The sequence below is a fragment of the Tetranychus urticae genome, chromosome 3 (genome assembly GCF_039701765.1).
Source record: "Tetranychus urticae isolate SD_2017Ah chromosome 3, NJAU_TeUrti_SD_1.0, whole genome shotgun sequence".
Classification (NCBI taxonomy): Eukaryota; Metazoa; Arthropoda; class Arachnida; order Trombidiformes; family Tetranychidae; genus Tetranychus; species Tetranychus urticae.
The window spans coordinates 18984409-19000913 of NC_142960.1; the positions used below are offsets into that span (position 1 = coordinate 18984409).

Below are 16505 nucleotides of genomic sequence, written 5' to 3' on the forward strand. Positions count from 1 at the left end.
CTCATCTCAACAGTTTTTCACCTTTTTTTTTATTCATCTTCATCAATTTTGCTCAGTTTATAATTGCAATGAGAATGTAATTTAAAGTTAAATCTATTTGATTCTTTGGGTTATCTGTCATTTCTTGTCACTTTTGCTGCTGCTCGCCACTTCATCTTCATTTTCAGTGCACAAAAGTGCTTCACATTAAACAAGATGTAATCTCGATAAATATCAATATTAATAGTAATCAGTTTGCCAATTTCATTGGTAATATATCATATTCATTTAGACAGAAGAGAGAAAAATTTTCTCTTCTCTTGAAAAGAAATGAAAATAATGGTCAGCCCAAAATTTTCATCATTAGTCTCTTTTAACTTTGCCACAGTGCTATTGGCACACTTCAACAAAAAAAAGCTTTTCATTTAAATGATCGCCTCTTTTTTGCCACCAAAAAAATGAACTGATTAATTTCATTTTTGACAGTCAAAATTATCTTTATTTGGCGGTAAAAGAAAGGTTCATTTATGAAATAATCAAGACTTGAGCAGTAACTCAAGTTTCAGTTTTGAAATTCCTTGAGTTTTTAAAGAGTTTGAACTTTGTTCAAGGTTTAGTCACGACTAATCACAACCCAAACGTTGCAACGTTGAACAATAAATTAACATCACCGGGTGACAAAAAGTGATCGCATGATGTTGAGTCTAATAAACTATGAATATTTGAGTTAATCCAAAACTCCTTCAAAGCTCGTCAGAGTTCAAACCTGTGAATCATCTAACCTAACCCAACCTAGCCTAACTTAACCTGATCAATGAAGCTTTGCTCAACAGTCTTGATAAACAATTTTCACCTCTTTGCTCACTTTTGATTTGATCCCAATGAACTTTAGTTTTGCAAAATTACTATTTTTTACTTGGTTCATGAGTAAACTTGATAATCAATTCCACCAGTTTGGATGATGAATTTGGATGATTTACGAAAAATGAACCATTTTCTTCTTTTCTTACTGAATAATGATTAGAATCATTTCCGATGTAAACTGTTGATTTGTAATTTTTACTTCATTTCTCACTTTTCCCCTTCATCATCTTGTTTCCTTTGTAAACAAAAAGAAGCCTCAAAGGTATGATCATCTTCATCATCTCCAGAATCACCATCATGATGAGACATTTTTTTGTTGAAAAAAAAGTTCTGATCAATTTTTAGCCAAGAGCAAGGTTAATGAAGGAAAGTAAAGACTAGAATGAAGAAGAAGAAGAAATAGAAATAAGAAGTCAAGTGTAAACACACACTCACACATATCAAAGAAGAAAAAAAAGATGATAAAAATGATGGCGAGAGAAGGGAGAGAAAAGAAAAGAAGAGATAAAAAAATCAATTGTAAATGTTGATTGTTAATTTTGAAGTGACCAGTGTCCATAGCTGTACATAACTGTCAAAAAGAGATAAAAACATTGAGTTGGGTCAATGTTGATGTTTCCTTAAACTTATGTAACTATTGACCTTCTTTGTTGATTAGAAAGTAAAAGAGACTGCCAAAAGAGAGTGAAATAAAAAAAGATGAAAATAAAAGAAAGGAAAGAAAGACTTAACAAGTGAAAGTAAAAAGATGACAACAAAATGATGAGGTGAGATGAAAATGTGGACCAAAGAGACAAGGAAAAGCGCTCAAGGTCAAAGAATAATTGATAACATTCAATTAATTTTTACTAGCAAGGCAAGTCGAAGCAAGTTGGAGAATCAAAAATATCCAAGAAAAAACGTTCCTAAAGTCGAACTCGAACTCAGAGCTTAAAGTTAGGTTAGGTTGGGTTAGGTTAGGATAAAGGGTTAAAGGTAGCACAAGATGCTCTAGACGCGTTATCTCGCATCATTGTAATACCTGCAAATGATGAAAAGTGGTGAAGTTGGCGAGTTGGTGAATCGGAAAAATCCAAAAAATAATTGTTCCTTAAGTTGAACTCAACCTCAGAGTTAGGTTAGGTAAGGTTAGGTTAGGAATCGATAAAGGGTTAATACAAGTTGCTCTTGTAGGTGTGTTCATCTCATTATAATACCTAAGTATGATGACAATATTGAGATTGAGCAAAAGTTATACAATGAGAAAATGTCTTTTCTATGGAAAGAAGGAGTGAATAATGTTGGTCGATTTAAAAAAAAAGTAAAAAGTTTCCTCCTTTTTTTACTCTCAATTTTTCTCTATCCAAGAGGAAAGAGGCAAAAAAGCTCAAAGGGATTGAATATTGAATCTTCAACTCGAATGCTCAGAGTTTTTTTTGCCTTTCCTTTCAAAACTTTTCTTCTGTTGATAACATTTTTATAGGTTGGTTGGGTTAGATTTTAAAGTGTTCAAAAAGAGCAACAAAATTCAACTTTAAAATAAGCAGGCAAAGTGTATCCTTTTGTATATTTATAGGCTGTTGGTTATTATATAAGAATGATATTATATTATATTATTATATTATTATTATGATGTATAAAAATGGGAGGAGAATTTCAATTTTTTAACGACATTCTATTCAACATTTTTATAGGTTTTTCTTCATGGAACTGAGTAAAGTTCATCTTTATCTCTTACTCTCTTTACCATCTGATATATCATCTCAACATTTGGAACTTTTGCTTGTCTTAAAAAGAGATATTTTTTATTCTTAAGGTTTTATCATTTCATTTTCTTTTCTCTTTTTCTTCTTTTCTCTTCTCATCTGAACAAGAATATTTTCTCTGGCAACTTTAATTCCAATTGATACATTTCTTTTTTTCCTTTTTTTCTCTTTTCTTTTTCATGAAATTTCAAATTGTCCAATACCTTTGAATGGACATTTTCAGATTTCTTCTTCTTCTCCAACTTTACCTTTCCACTATAAAGTTATCATTGAATCTGGAAATTTTATCCAAAAAAAACTCTTTTTCCTGATCAACTTTTTACATTCCGATAATTTCTCAGATTATGGAATCTTCTTTAAACCTTTCCGTTTCAATTTAATCATTACTTTCCTTGTAAATCATTTGAAATTGCAATTGAAATTTTCTTTGTTTTTCCCTTTTCACTTTCAAAGTCACTGAAAATGAATCGATGAAAAAATCTCAAGTTGAATTTCATTCTCATTAGGCAAATAGATGAAAACAATGAAATGATCCAGATTCATGAAGCAATGACTCGAAGGATGAGAAAAGTTTGAGGTAAAAATTTTGCTGAAATTGGGTTTAGTTAGCAATTTAAATGAACATTTGGCAAATGATTTGCAAACAAAGCGCAATTAGTGATTTACATTTTGTCTTTAAACTGAAAGCTCATTTAATTGTTTGCAAACTGATAACATCAACATTATCATTGGTTATCCATTAAAGTGTATAAATGGTGAAGATGAAAATGAAAAGCCAAGTTATTATTTAAAAAGTAAATTGTTCAACTCGAATCATTTCAATATCAAATACAATTATCATTGTTATTTTGTGAGAGAAAGAAGCAAAAATGGAATCGAAAAAAGCTTTTTCTGGATTCTCTGTCAAATTGATGAGAAACAAGGCAAAGAACAAGGCAACAACATAATGTAGACAGAACAAGATGATGATGATGATGATGAAAAGAGTGAGAGAAGAAGGAGGTGGGAGGAGAATTTTACTTTTTTTTCTTCTTCTTCACCAGAATATATTCCATTCTCCCAAATGACTCATTATTATATAAAAGATTGTTTTCTCTCTCTCTCTCTCTCTCTCTCATAGCCACTGGACTTTCTCTCGCCATCATCTCAGCATCTCATCTGACTCTCACAGGAAGAAAAGAGGATGAAGGATGCTGAGTGTTACTTTCTCTCATTTATTTCCCTCGTTTTTCGCTAGATTAAACCAAACTAGACTCCGGTTCATTTGCCCTTTTACACTGTCCACCAACGGTTTCCAACTTTTTTTTTTACTTTTTATTTTTACTTTTTTCTCCCCAAAATTTGCCATTTTTTCCATCTTCTCTCTACTCTCTTTGTTTTCAATGTTAACATCAATAGCCTCTCCTCATCTCCGGACATTAATCTTATCTGAATCCGGATTATTGTTGGCTTTGATTTTCATTTCAAAACTCTCATTACTTTTTTTACTCTAAAATTTTCATTTATTTGTCTTCCTTTTCCTGCGTCATCCTCTCCCATTATCATCATCATCATCATCATCTCTTTGTTGTCGTTCTGACCGTTTGCTCACTTTTCTCCATGAATTTGAAACTTTTCATTTGATTAAAAATCAACTTTTCTGTTTACTCATTTGTATAAATTATGCTAATTTTTACCAACTTCAACTGTTTTTCACTTGCTTTTTGTTTCAGTTTCATTGTCCTTATTTCAACCAATATTAACCACTTTCAGTGCATAAATTGTAATAATGTTTATCAATAGTCAAGCTTTTGTAAAGACATTTTAATCATTGAGCAAAAAATGCAGCAATTGTTTTAAAATTGTTTGCTTTTCATTCACATTTTTTACCTGAAAAAAAACAAAAAACGCTAAACTATTCAAAATGTGATGTTAAATAAATTACATCAACAATGAGCAAATTCAATTAATTCAATCGATGAAGGCAAACTTTCTCTTCCATAATATATATTCATTATGAGATGCATTTTGCTTTGGTGCAGCTTCATTGGTCGTTGAGTGTTATTAGTATTCAGAATGTGTTATTAGTTAATCTTAATTGTTAATCGTTTGGAGTAAATTCAGAGCAAAAGAGAGCAAGAAAGAAAGAGAATGTTGATTCGTTTTTGCTGTTGTTGTTGTTGTTGTTGATCGATTAATTATGGCCAGTAAAATGAGAGGTAAAGTTAAAGGTAAGAGAAAAGGTGTGTTTAAAATGGAAACCACAAAAATAACAAAAATTTTTCTTCTGATAAGTTGAATAAGCGCAAGGAGAAGAACAAAAAAAAGACTAATATTCTTAATAGGAATAATGATATTATCATAAGATATGGTTAAGCAAACGTTTAGCTTCTTCGCCAAATGATATTATTCATGGGCCTCAGAGTATTTAATATTTAGGAAAATAATAGTTGCCATTCATATTTATGATGCTTTAAAAACTTCCTTTTCTGCTTTATTAATGTATTTATATTAATATCATCATTATTATTGGAACACACCTTAACACTATTTAAAGTTAATCATTTTAAGATAATCATTTCATTCCTTCAAGGCAATGGATCAACATATTTACCTTTCTCATTACCTTTGTTCGTGAGTTGCTGCGATTTGTTTGTGTCTCTGTTGCGAAACATATTTAACCTTTTACCTTGCATTGGTAAGGTTAAAGGTAAAGTTGATCACGATTTGTTTACATCGAATGGGAAATGTTTCGATTTTAAATCGATTTCTGTTCGATTATTCAGTTGATAGTTTTTGTTAAAGTGACGAGTCTTGTGTAAACAGAGATTCAAGATGAAGAGCGAGTTGACTCGAGATGAGAAAGTTTCTCTACGATTATCGAGTTGATTGACCTGTTTCGGATATGGGTCGATCTAACGGGAAAGTTATAATCTCTAACATAGATTTTCAAGGGTTTCCATAAGGGCACTGAGAACCACATGAGTTGCGGTGCTTTATCATGATCCAATCCGATAAACCGATTCCAGTGACTTGGTACCTTACAAAGAAAAGACAACTCTTGCCGGGACTTTTGGAAACTCGGTAAAGACCGAAAATTTTGAATGAAAATGGCTGTTGATCGGTTAAAGATAGAAGCGTGAAGTGTGATAAGATTACCCGAAAGAAGCTTCAACTCGTGTCTCACTTGTGATTCACAATGTTTGAGATAATCAATTTGACCTTATGAGTTATCTGGTAAAAGGATTTGTGATTAAAAAGTTAAAAAACTGAAAGATTGCAAAATGTTTGTTGGGATAAAATCAAATGTGTCTGCATTAACTTTTTTTCAATGAAAATAACCCGATGAAACGATTTACAACTTCACAGCTTTCACGTCTTGTTAGGCAACCCAGACAGTTGAACCTTAAGTCAAAGTTGTGACTCTTGATAATGAACAAGTTTTATCTAAACTTATCATTGGGATCAACATTTTTTCATACATTCATTTACTTTTCGATTGCACAGAAAAAAAGTGCCAAATAATCTGATGATAAACTTGAAAACAATTTTCACTCTATTTGCCACTGAAATTGATCTGAACAAGAAACATTGAAAAATTATTCCAAATCAGACATATTTGAAAATATATTACAGAATGTTAAAGCTCGAAAAACGGCGATAAACCAATGCAAAAAGCAATGCAAAGGCAGACAAGTTGATTGAACTCTATCAAGAGATGATTATCGTTCGTAGAGTTTTCGTTGAGACTTGCAGCATTTTCACTTTGCAAATCCAACCATGAATGTTAAACTGAATAAACGTTTAGTGTTGATAATGATAATTGCCTTGTGCTTGCGGGCAGTTTTAAATTTCATTGTTGAAGATTAGTAAAGTTGAATCAATTTTTTTTATTGAAACAAAATGTCAATGATTTGTGATTCAATATTTATCAACTGTTCAACTTTAATGTTGAACAATTTTATTGAGAGTTGAACTTGTTAGATAAAGCAAGCAAAGCAAGTATTAAAAAAAACTGAAACATGGATACAATTAAAGCATTGATTAATGCATCTCATTAATATAAATCTTGTTAGATTAGCTTAATCAGGGGAGAAAAGCAAAAGAACCAAGAGACTGTATTTATCCTTGAAAGAAATGATGATGATGATGATGATGAGAAAAACTGAAAGAAACTGAAGATAGATAAATAAAATTCAAACAGATATTTTGTTAAAATAATTTTTCTCTCTCAAACTGACTCTCTTTACTCAGCAATAAACTTAATTTATTCTGGTTTTTTTGGAGTTAAAAACACATTTTGAAGCTGAAAAAAGGTAACCCAGAAGCAAATGATGATCTTAATCAAGTTTACCTTTACGGGTTTACTTTTCTCTCCATCATCATCATCATCATAATCTTGCAAAGTTGTACTTCATGAAATTGCCCAGAAAATAATTGCTTTTGACTAATTAATTGATTCTTTAATGAAATTTCCATCCTCAACTTTTAGAGCATTTTCGGTCATTTAAATTGTTGCAACTCAAAGTTTGAGTGCGAGAGAAGAGAAAAAAAAAGTTGCCTCAAAATGGAAATTCAAATTGTTCTATTTTGCTACGAAATTTTGGCCAATTTTTTCTCTCTCTCTTCGGCTCTTCACTTCTTGCACTTTCGTTAAGTGAGTGTAAATGGTCAATAATGCCCAAGGGTGGAAAGGTAAAAGAAGAAGAAGACAAGAAAGTGAATATTGAATCCAAACAAGGAACCGTTTTGTGCAGTTTTGTGACTGTAAAACCAGAGAATCTGAACAACTGATAAAATCGACTTTCAAATCTTATCTTATCTTTTTCCATCTTCTTCTTCTTTTTTTGCCTGACAATGTTCACCTTCAACCTTGTTGACCAAGCTTAACCTTCAGCGTACGGTCAAACGTTTTTTTGTAGGAGTTTTGTTGTTCTGTCAAGGTTACAAGTTTTTCATTGAAACAAAAAAACTGACGACTTTATTGACACTAGGAAAAGGAAAGGTAAAGAGCGCAGTAAAAGTAAAAGTTGCAAAAGTTGATTCGAAGTTTCAAGTTTTACTTCAGGAGAAGAAGAAGAAAAAGTTGCAAAAAACTGAAGAAACATTGAAACAGAATCTTATTGGAAAATTAATGGCAATATTAATCAATCTTTTTCTTGCTTTTTGCTGCTTTCAATATGTACTATTAATAAAAGGTAAAAGTCGCTTAAAATTCAATTAATATTCAAAGTTGCAGAAACGATAAGAAGGTAAAATAAAAAAAGTTGAATCGTTAATTACATTCAATTATCATCAACTAATTAATTGGACAAAGTAAACAACAAAATGAGGTCATTTGCGTTTAAATAAAACGTCGACATGTAAACAAGTAAAAGGTAAACAATAATTGAAGAAGAAGAAGAAGATGCAAAATCTGTCATCAATTGAACTAAACAGAACTTTTCTCTTCTTCAGATTTATATCAATTTTTTTAGTTACCTGTTTAAATGCATAAATAGTTTGATGATTTATTTTGTTGTGTTGAGCCGCAACTCACATTCAGGTTTCAGTATTCATGCTTTTCACATTAAATTAAGGGAAAGAAGAAAAGATGAAGATGAAGATGATGATGGCGAGAAGAAGAAGAAATGGAAAAATGAAAAAAAAAACTTTGAAACTGCCCATTTCTTCCTTTTCTCCGCCTTCTTTCTTAAACTTCTTGAGCGTTTACTAGTTAAACAAGTTTTGACCCCCTTTTTGAGTGTGTTTTTTATTTTATCATTTGCTCCTTCATCATCATTCTCATCACTCTCATCTCACTTGCCTTTTACTTGGTTAACGTTTCTTTCTTTCGCATTTGAATCACTAACTTAGTGATTCAACTTTTCAAATTAATCGACAATTGACTTTCAAATTTTTTTCGAGTTTACTCAATTATCTCAAAACAAAAGGCCAAGTTAATCGACAACAAAAAATTGTGCAAAAATTTTCGTCAAAATTTTTCGTTTCAACTTTTATCAACATTTAACTTATCTCATTGCTTACAGTTTATTGTTGTGTGCATTTCAAGTGCCAATATTTGGATTTAAGCGCATTTCCATTGGATTTTAATTGTTGACCGAAAACACCGGATTAACCAATCAGTTAACCTGGGTCTTAAATCAGTTTCATCGCCCTTTCACCTTTCTCATCTCATTGAGAAACCGACTCCAAAGGTAAGCACAATTTCACTTAAATTTACCGCAAAGAATCGAGAAAATCGACTTTTCTTTTTGTTCGACTGTCAACTATCTGTCAACTTTTACCATCGATTTCGAGTTAACTTTAGAAATTTTCAGAAATTTTCCTATTCGATTGTCTTCAAGTTCATCTATAAAGAAATTCATCAATTTTAGAAATTTCACTTTTCTTTATTCCAAATAAATGGAAACGTTATTCATGTAATAATTTGTTCAATCTCTTTTCTGTTTGATTCGTTTTAGAAGAAAAAAAATGCTTTCTTTACGAAAATCGATTGTTAATTGAAAAGTAACAAAAAAATGAAACAAAATGTTACCTAATGAATGATTAATTTTGCCATAAAGTTTTGATTAAATTGTGATGTAACAACTATTTTAATCACTGTTGAGTCAATCTAATTTAATCAATGTGATTCAATATCAAGTTATTTCATTGAAAAGCAAAGAGTATAACAAGAGAGTACGACAATGAGAGCTATAGATAAGAGCGATAAGAAGTTAAAAGAATCAGTAAAAGAGGGAGTTAGCAGCGAAAAAGAGACAAGGAAAGAGATGAAGAAATGACAAAAAAAGTAAACAATTTTTTTCCATAAAACTCATTTCTCTCATGTAACTTTTGATGGGCAACCAGAGAATATACTTATTCCGGGAAATAAAATTTTCTGCTTCTGTACAAGAGGTCACTTCGATTTACTGAAAAGTTATTCGCTTTTGACTAGGATAATAGAGAATGAACTGAAACTCATTTTTACCGATAAAAGTTATTAGTGAACTTGTTTGATCGGACGCTTTTTTCAATTCAACAATGGTCTTCTAGATTTGGACCATCGGCCTTAAAACTTCAGCCCTGAATATTTCGAGAATCAGATCAATTTGCCGATCATTAGATTTTATTATGTGCTGTGATATTTTGAAATATTAGATCATTCAAGATTCTACAAAATGAGTTATTCATTTATATTACTTATTTTGTCGGATTTGATACTTATAAAGGTATTGACTTATATTGATTTATAAAGGTGAATGTTTACTCAAACACAAATCTTATGTGTTAGAAGGATATTCATTATTTGATGAATTAGCTCAGATGTTCTTCAGTATTCAGTCATATGATATTAAGGCACAATAAAATAAAATCTAATGATTGGTACAAGAATAATGATTGTATAATAGGTGCTAACATTCTTGAAATATTCAGGCCCAAAATTTTAAGACCTATGGCCGAAATCTAGAAGACTGTTGTTGAAACATCAAACATGTTCACTATTAACTTTTATCGGTGAAAATGAGTTTCAGCTCCTTCTCTATTATCCACGCTCTTAGTCCCAACTCTTGACGCGAAAGTAAAATTTTTGGCATAACTCCTTAAAAAGGATTGTTTGTGGCGCCATCGCGTTCTGCTCGTTTTCCCTATCTTCATCTCACAAGTTAGTTAACAACGCGTAAAAAAGCATCTTCAAGAAAAATTATTCAAATGCTTATAAAGATAGTGAGATTCAATGAGCTAAAGGTACTTTGAATCTAATTGAAAGAAGTCGCAATTTCAGGCCAATTCTATTCATAACCCATAAGCATGCTGAATAATATGGTGATGGTTTCATATCTGAAAAAATATCCAAACAGAGTGAAAATTTCAGAAAACTGAAACGTGAATTTCGTTAAATTTTACTGAATAGCAAATCAATCACATCATATTATTCAGTGTACTGTGTTATATTTATTTCGCCAACAATCAGCTGGCTTAGACAGCATCTCAAAAGTATATCAAAATACACTAATAAATCCATGTTTCAATTCAGTTTTTCACAATGTTCCACCCTGTTGGTGATTTTTCACAAATAAAACCTTGACTATATTATTCAGCATCCTTGATTACATGGATCATGAATAGAATTGGCTGTCTTTAGTACTTGAAAATAGATTGCGTTATCGAAATCAGAAATCATAAAATCTCGTGTCTGAAAAAAACATTACAGAAAAATTCGAGAACAGGCGATTTCGCAGATGCTCCTTTCTAGTTGAATCACAATTTTTCCAGCAAATCAACTTTTCTCTTTTCAACATTTTCTTCAATTCATTTCACCTTTTCAGTAAAAGAACAAAAAATGAAAAGGAATAAAACATGAAAATTCGCATGCATATTGAATTTGGTGTGAAAGATGAACAAAGATAATGTTGATTGGCACATGAAAACAAATTAGATTTCAAAGATTTCATATTTGAATATCGTTTGGTCAATGATTGAAGTTTTGCAACTTTTTCATTGAAATTAATTCGAAACTTGTAACTTTTCGTTGTCAGAAAATCTGAGGACTAATTAGACAGAATATTAATATTCGTTGGGTTGAATTATGTGATTCTCGTTTTAGCATAAGCATAACATGGTTAAATTAAATTCTGTAGGCGAATCATCTAATGGCTAAAATTATTCCCTGTAAGGTGCTTTTGAACCTTATACATAAATACATTATCATAATGAATCTGGTTGTTTCCCAATTAATGTAGCATTATCTCAACATCTAACCTTGGAGTTTATAATTGAGTCACAATTTTGTTGTTATCTTGGCGTAACTTTTATTTTCACTGTCAAGGTAACGTTTCATATCATTCACAATTATTGTTATTATAATTAACAGAATGACAATTAGGAAATTTTGAGACTTTTAATTAGATTCCGTTAGCGAATGATGATGATAATATTGATCAATTGAAAATTATAACCAATAAATTACAATCTCATTCAATTAATCATCAAACATTTTCATAGTCACAACTTGCATTTGCACCTTTTAATGTTCAACCAATCAGTTGAACATCATTCAGCTTTACCACCTTTTAATCAACATTAATCTGTTGATTCAGAATCACAACTTTCATTTTAACCTGAAAAACTCGTGGATTAACCAAGTTTTTGTCTAACTTTTCCAATCAGTTTAACCTTAAAAAGTTCAATTACTTCATGATGTAATCAACTGTAATTATATCAATTGTGTGATTTATTAACCTTTATTCAAACTGATTATCTATTAATGCAATTGGAATCATTTAGTTTCATCTTTGGTATGTAATTTGAAATCTTTTTTTTCCATTTTCGCCGAAATTCTTTTCATGGTGAAAATGTGTTTTTAGCTTTTTGCTTTACAAAAGCGAATATGAATTTTTTTGATAAAAATTCGCAACTGAATTTTAATGGGAAAGTTCAAACCTCAAATGATTGACCAAAATGTTTAAATGATATTCAAATTGACTTTGAAATCTAATTTACTTTCATTTTCATGCTTCAATCAACTTTACCTTGGTTCATCTTTTACACCAAATTCAATATGCATGAGAATTTTCATGTTTTATTCTTTTGTCTAAATTCAGTCAATTTTTTTCTTTCTTTCCCTGAAAAGGTGAATTGAATTGAAGAAAATGTGGAAAAGAGAAAAGTCGATTTGCTGGAAAAATTCAACTAGAAAATTCTGTCAATGTTTCTAATCATTTTGTCGTCGCTTCTCTTTACATGATCCTGAATGGGCAATCAAATGACTTTACCCTGAAGCCATTTTAATCCATAAGTATTAGATATTTGTTTCAATGGAATAAAATTTTAACATGAAAAAATTCTAAATCAAAAGTTCTATTCGAAATTTGCTCCAAAAGTCCTTCAAATGTCATTTGATGGCTCATGACTTTCATGGTAATAAAGTCAATGAGTTGGCCATTTTACCGATGATAATTGAAGGGACAGACCGATGAAACCTTTTGCCGGTCAACCAAAGTTTCCGTTGAAAGGTTCATTTCATTTTCCTAATGAAACAAAAGTTATTGAAAAGAAAAGCAAAATTATTCAAAGTTGCTCTTCAAGTTGAGTGCAAAAAGTGAGCTTTCTATTAACATTAAATATTGCTATTAAAAAGCTAAGTTTGATGATGAGCTACAAATGATGATAATCATGATTATAACCAATGATGATGATTATTATTATTATGCACTTGGAATCACATCATACACTTGATTGGTCTATTTTTAATCACTTTTAGCTCATTGAATAAAAAGTATTAATTGAAAATCTCGTAATTTGATTGCGACTAGAATCTAACAAATTACAAATTTCCTTTTATTATTAAACTTTCAATCGATCAGCACATTTTCATAAGAGTCTTGAACTGGAAAACAAAAAGTACATTCAACTTCAACTTAGTGATTCAACTTTCGACAACTGAATTTTTCGAGTTTACTCAATTTCCAAAGATAACAAAAGCCGAACTTTTGAAAATCGAAAAACTTTTGTGCAAAATTTTGGTCAAAACTTTCGTTCTAAAACTCAACTTCGTTTCATCTCATTGCTTACAGTTTATTGTTGTGTGCATTTCAAGTGCCAATATTTGGATTTAAGCGCATTTCCATTTGGATTTTAATTGTTGACCGAAAAACCGGATTAACCAATCAGTTAACCTGGGTCTTAAATCAGTTTCATCGCCCTTTCACCTTTCTCATCTCATTGAGAAATCGACTCCAAAGGTAAGCACAAATTTCACTTTAAATTAACCGCAAAGAAAGAATTGAAAAAATCGACTTTTCCTTTTGTTCGACTGTTTTCGAAGGTTAACTCGAAATTGATAAATTTTCAGAAATTTTCCTTTTCGATTGTCTTTCAAGTTCATCTGTAAAGAAATTCATGAATTTTGGAAATTTCACTTTTCTTTATTCCAAATAAATGGAAACGTTATTCATGTAATAATTTGTTCATATTCAATGGTTTCAATTTCAATCTCTTTTCTGTTTGATTCATTTTAGAAGAAGAAAAAATTCTCTTTACGAAAATCAATTGTGCTTCATTTCATCTTGATCACAATCACCATCTTTTCCTATCATTTTCATCAATTTCATCATGTTCATCATACTCTTGAACAAAACAACCACCGAATGAAGAGAGAGAGTAAAGAGGAGAAAAAAAAGTTCGAGAAGGAAACAATTCTAGATAAGCTTTTTGCCTGCATTTCATTCTTGTATAATTCAGAGCACATCAATCCTTAAAAAAATGCTTCATGATTAATAAATCTTACAAAGGAAATCTTCTTAAAGAATGGAGATGAACACTGGGAATGAAGAATATATAAGAAGAAGAAGAAAAAATCAAATCTTACGGTGATTCTCATGGTTCCTCATTCCTCATTTCCACCCTTCTCATCATCATTATGATGAACCAATCAAAAGAAAAGGTTGTTCAGTTGAATATAAGTTTCTATTTCAAGTCAAATATTCTCTTGACAATCGACTGAATTGAAAAGGAAACTGAATCATTTTTATCACCTTTATTCATCTTCATCTCTATTAATACATTATCATTTCAAAAATGCTCTTATCATAAACTCGATTGATTATCAGACTGTTCAGACAACAGCATGAAAACATTTCTTAATTTTGATCCATTCGCATCACTTTACTATCTTTACCAGCATTTACATCATTTTTGTTCATGATTAATCTTGAAGATGCTTTTTTTAGATGCGATTGACTTTTGAATAAAAACTTGATTGTTTGTTGAATCACATTGATGAAATTAGATTGAACCAACGACGATTAAAATAGTTGTTACATCACAATTTAATCAGAACTTTATCTCCAAATTAATCATTCATTAGGTAACATTTTGTTTCCATTTTTTGTTTTCACTTTCAACTTCTTTGCACAATTTTAAATGCTAATCATTAAGTGTCACAATTTGTTTGATTAAATTGCTGATTAATGATTAGTCGAGTGATTATGATCAATCAGTTTTTTCAATTACATTTAGAAGTTGATTTTTAATTGAAAATCTTGTTTCACTCTTTTCCTAGTCATTAGATTTGGTTTAATTGGAAAAGGTTAAGCACTTTTTGTCACCTTTTTTCGTTGTTTCTTTGCGGTTTGTTTTGTTTTGTTTTTTTATGTGTTTTGTTTAACATTTTCAATCTGATTAATTGCTGTTCATTCATTATGGTTGTTCAATTGTATTTCATTAAACAACAGGAATCTTCTCAATCAAAGGTTCCCTCCATGATGAATGAAGATTACAGGATGAGTGATAAGGCTGATAACGTTCATAATGGACACCACAAAGAACCAATTAATTATTGTTCAGATAATTCAGAAATGGATGATATTGAACCAGAAGATGATTGTGACTCAATGGATTCAGAGAAATCTCTTAATTTGGTAAGAATTTTTTGGAAATCTTTTTTTTCTTCCTTTTTGGCTGTCCACCAAAATTTTCAAAGCTAACCTGGACTCTGTTTAATTTTGATTCATTTTTATCATTTTCTTTTTCTCAGACCATGGGAGACAATTCAATGGACACTTCAACACCACCTCCAACAGGTTCAACACTCATATCACCCAACTACAATTACAATAGAAACAACAATTGTAACAACAATTCAAATGGAACTTTAAACCTGTCTTCACTTCATTCAGCCAGTCGTGTTATCCTTAACCCAGTGTCAAGTGTGTTCACTGCATCACCAACCTCATCCTCGTCCCCTTCACATCGACCCTCAACCGCAACATCAACAACCCCAACCAACATGAAATCATCATCCCTGTCAACCTCAATGAACCCAAGCCAGTTACCAATGTCATCGCCTACCTCTTCACGAGACTCACATTCACCGTTATCTCCCCTCGCAATGTCATCCTCACCACCACCTACATCGTCAGCCTCTTCCCTTCACCATTCACACTCTCATCACCCTCATCACCATCACCATCAACACAGCCAGCCAGCTCATCACAATCAACATTCATCCTCTTCACCCTCACCAAGTTTATCATCAGCAGCTACAGCAGCAGCCGCAGCAGCCGCAGTGGCAAACAATTTACACCAATTAGAACAATTACAGGGTATTCCATTGAATCTTAAGGGAGGCGGTTCAAGTGGAACTGATTTAACCACTGGTTCAAGTTTGTCCAGTACAAATTCAAGATCATCTCCAAGTGGAACCGATTTATCAATGAATGGTTTCAAAAGTTTATCTTCCAACTCCTCAATGAATGGAAATTTAATCAATCCAAATAACCACAATAGCACCAGTTTAAACAACAATCGAACCAACAGTAACAACAACAGTAACGCAAATAATTTATCATTGAATTTAAGTTCGTGCAACGGTGACAACGACATTAACAATGGTTCATCAAGTCCAAGTGATCTATCAACAAGCGGATCCCTGAATCGCGGATTAAACTCATTAGCACCTAATTTATTATCCTCACCAGCAGCAGTAGCAGCGGCAGCAGCAGTCGCCCGATCAAATTTACCAATCGACAAGTTTGCCCAGGTAAGTTCAAACACCAAACTGAAAGCAACAAAAATCTAAAAAAAACTCATTCTATTTTCACAGTTGATGGCAGCTCAAGGACAGTTGCTTTTAACGGCAACTTTGGCCCAACAATTGCAACAAGCATCAACAGTAAAGGTAAATATACTTCACTCGACCAAACTGACCAATTCTGACCATAACTTTTTCCATCAGCAACAGGCGCCCGTCGCAACAAATTTAAGCGGATTCCCATTGAATGATATCCAAACGATTCAACAACAATTGCAACAACAACAGCAAAACTTTCAAAACCTTCAACAATTGTTGCTCCTTCAATCGACTGGACAATTGACTCCAAATTTACAGCAAATGTTGATACAAAATCAGGTAAATGAAACTTTTTGAATAAAAGAAGAAAATTTTTTTCTCTG

General features: G+C 31.5%; 1 protein-coding gene across 11 annotated transcripts in view; it reads left to right on the forward strand.

The window, feature by feature from the left end:
- The window catches only part of LOC107362958 (uncharacterized), a 101770-nt gene that overhangs the window by 83815 nt on the left and 1450 nt on the right, over positions 1-16505 (forward strand). For 2 of the 11 annotated variants that reach the window (XM_015930104.2, XM_015930106.3), the window contains 6 exons: positions 8597-8764; positions 13127-13294; positions 14786-14971; positions 15088-16092; positions 16156-16230; positions 16288-16461. In XM_015930104.2, the coding sequence (XP_015785590.2) occupies positions 14813-14971; positions 15088-16092; positions 16156-16230; positions 16288-16461 (1413 nt within the window). In that variant the 5' untranslated portion in view covers positions 8597-8764; positions 13127-13294; positions 14786-14812. The other 9 variants (XM_089269593.1, XM_089269594.1, XM_089269591.1 and 6 more) reach the window with 9 other exon arrangements.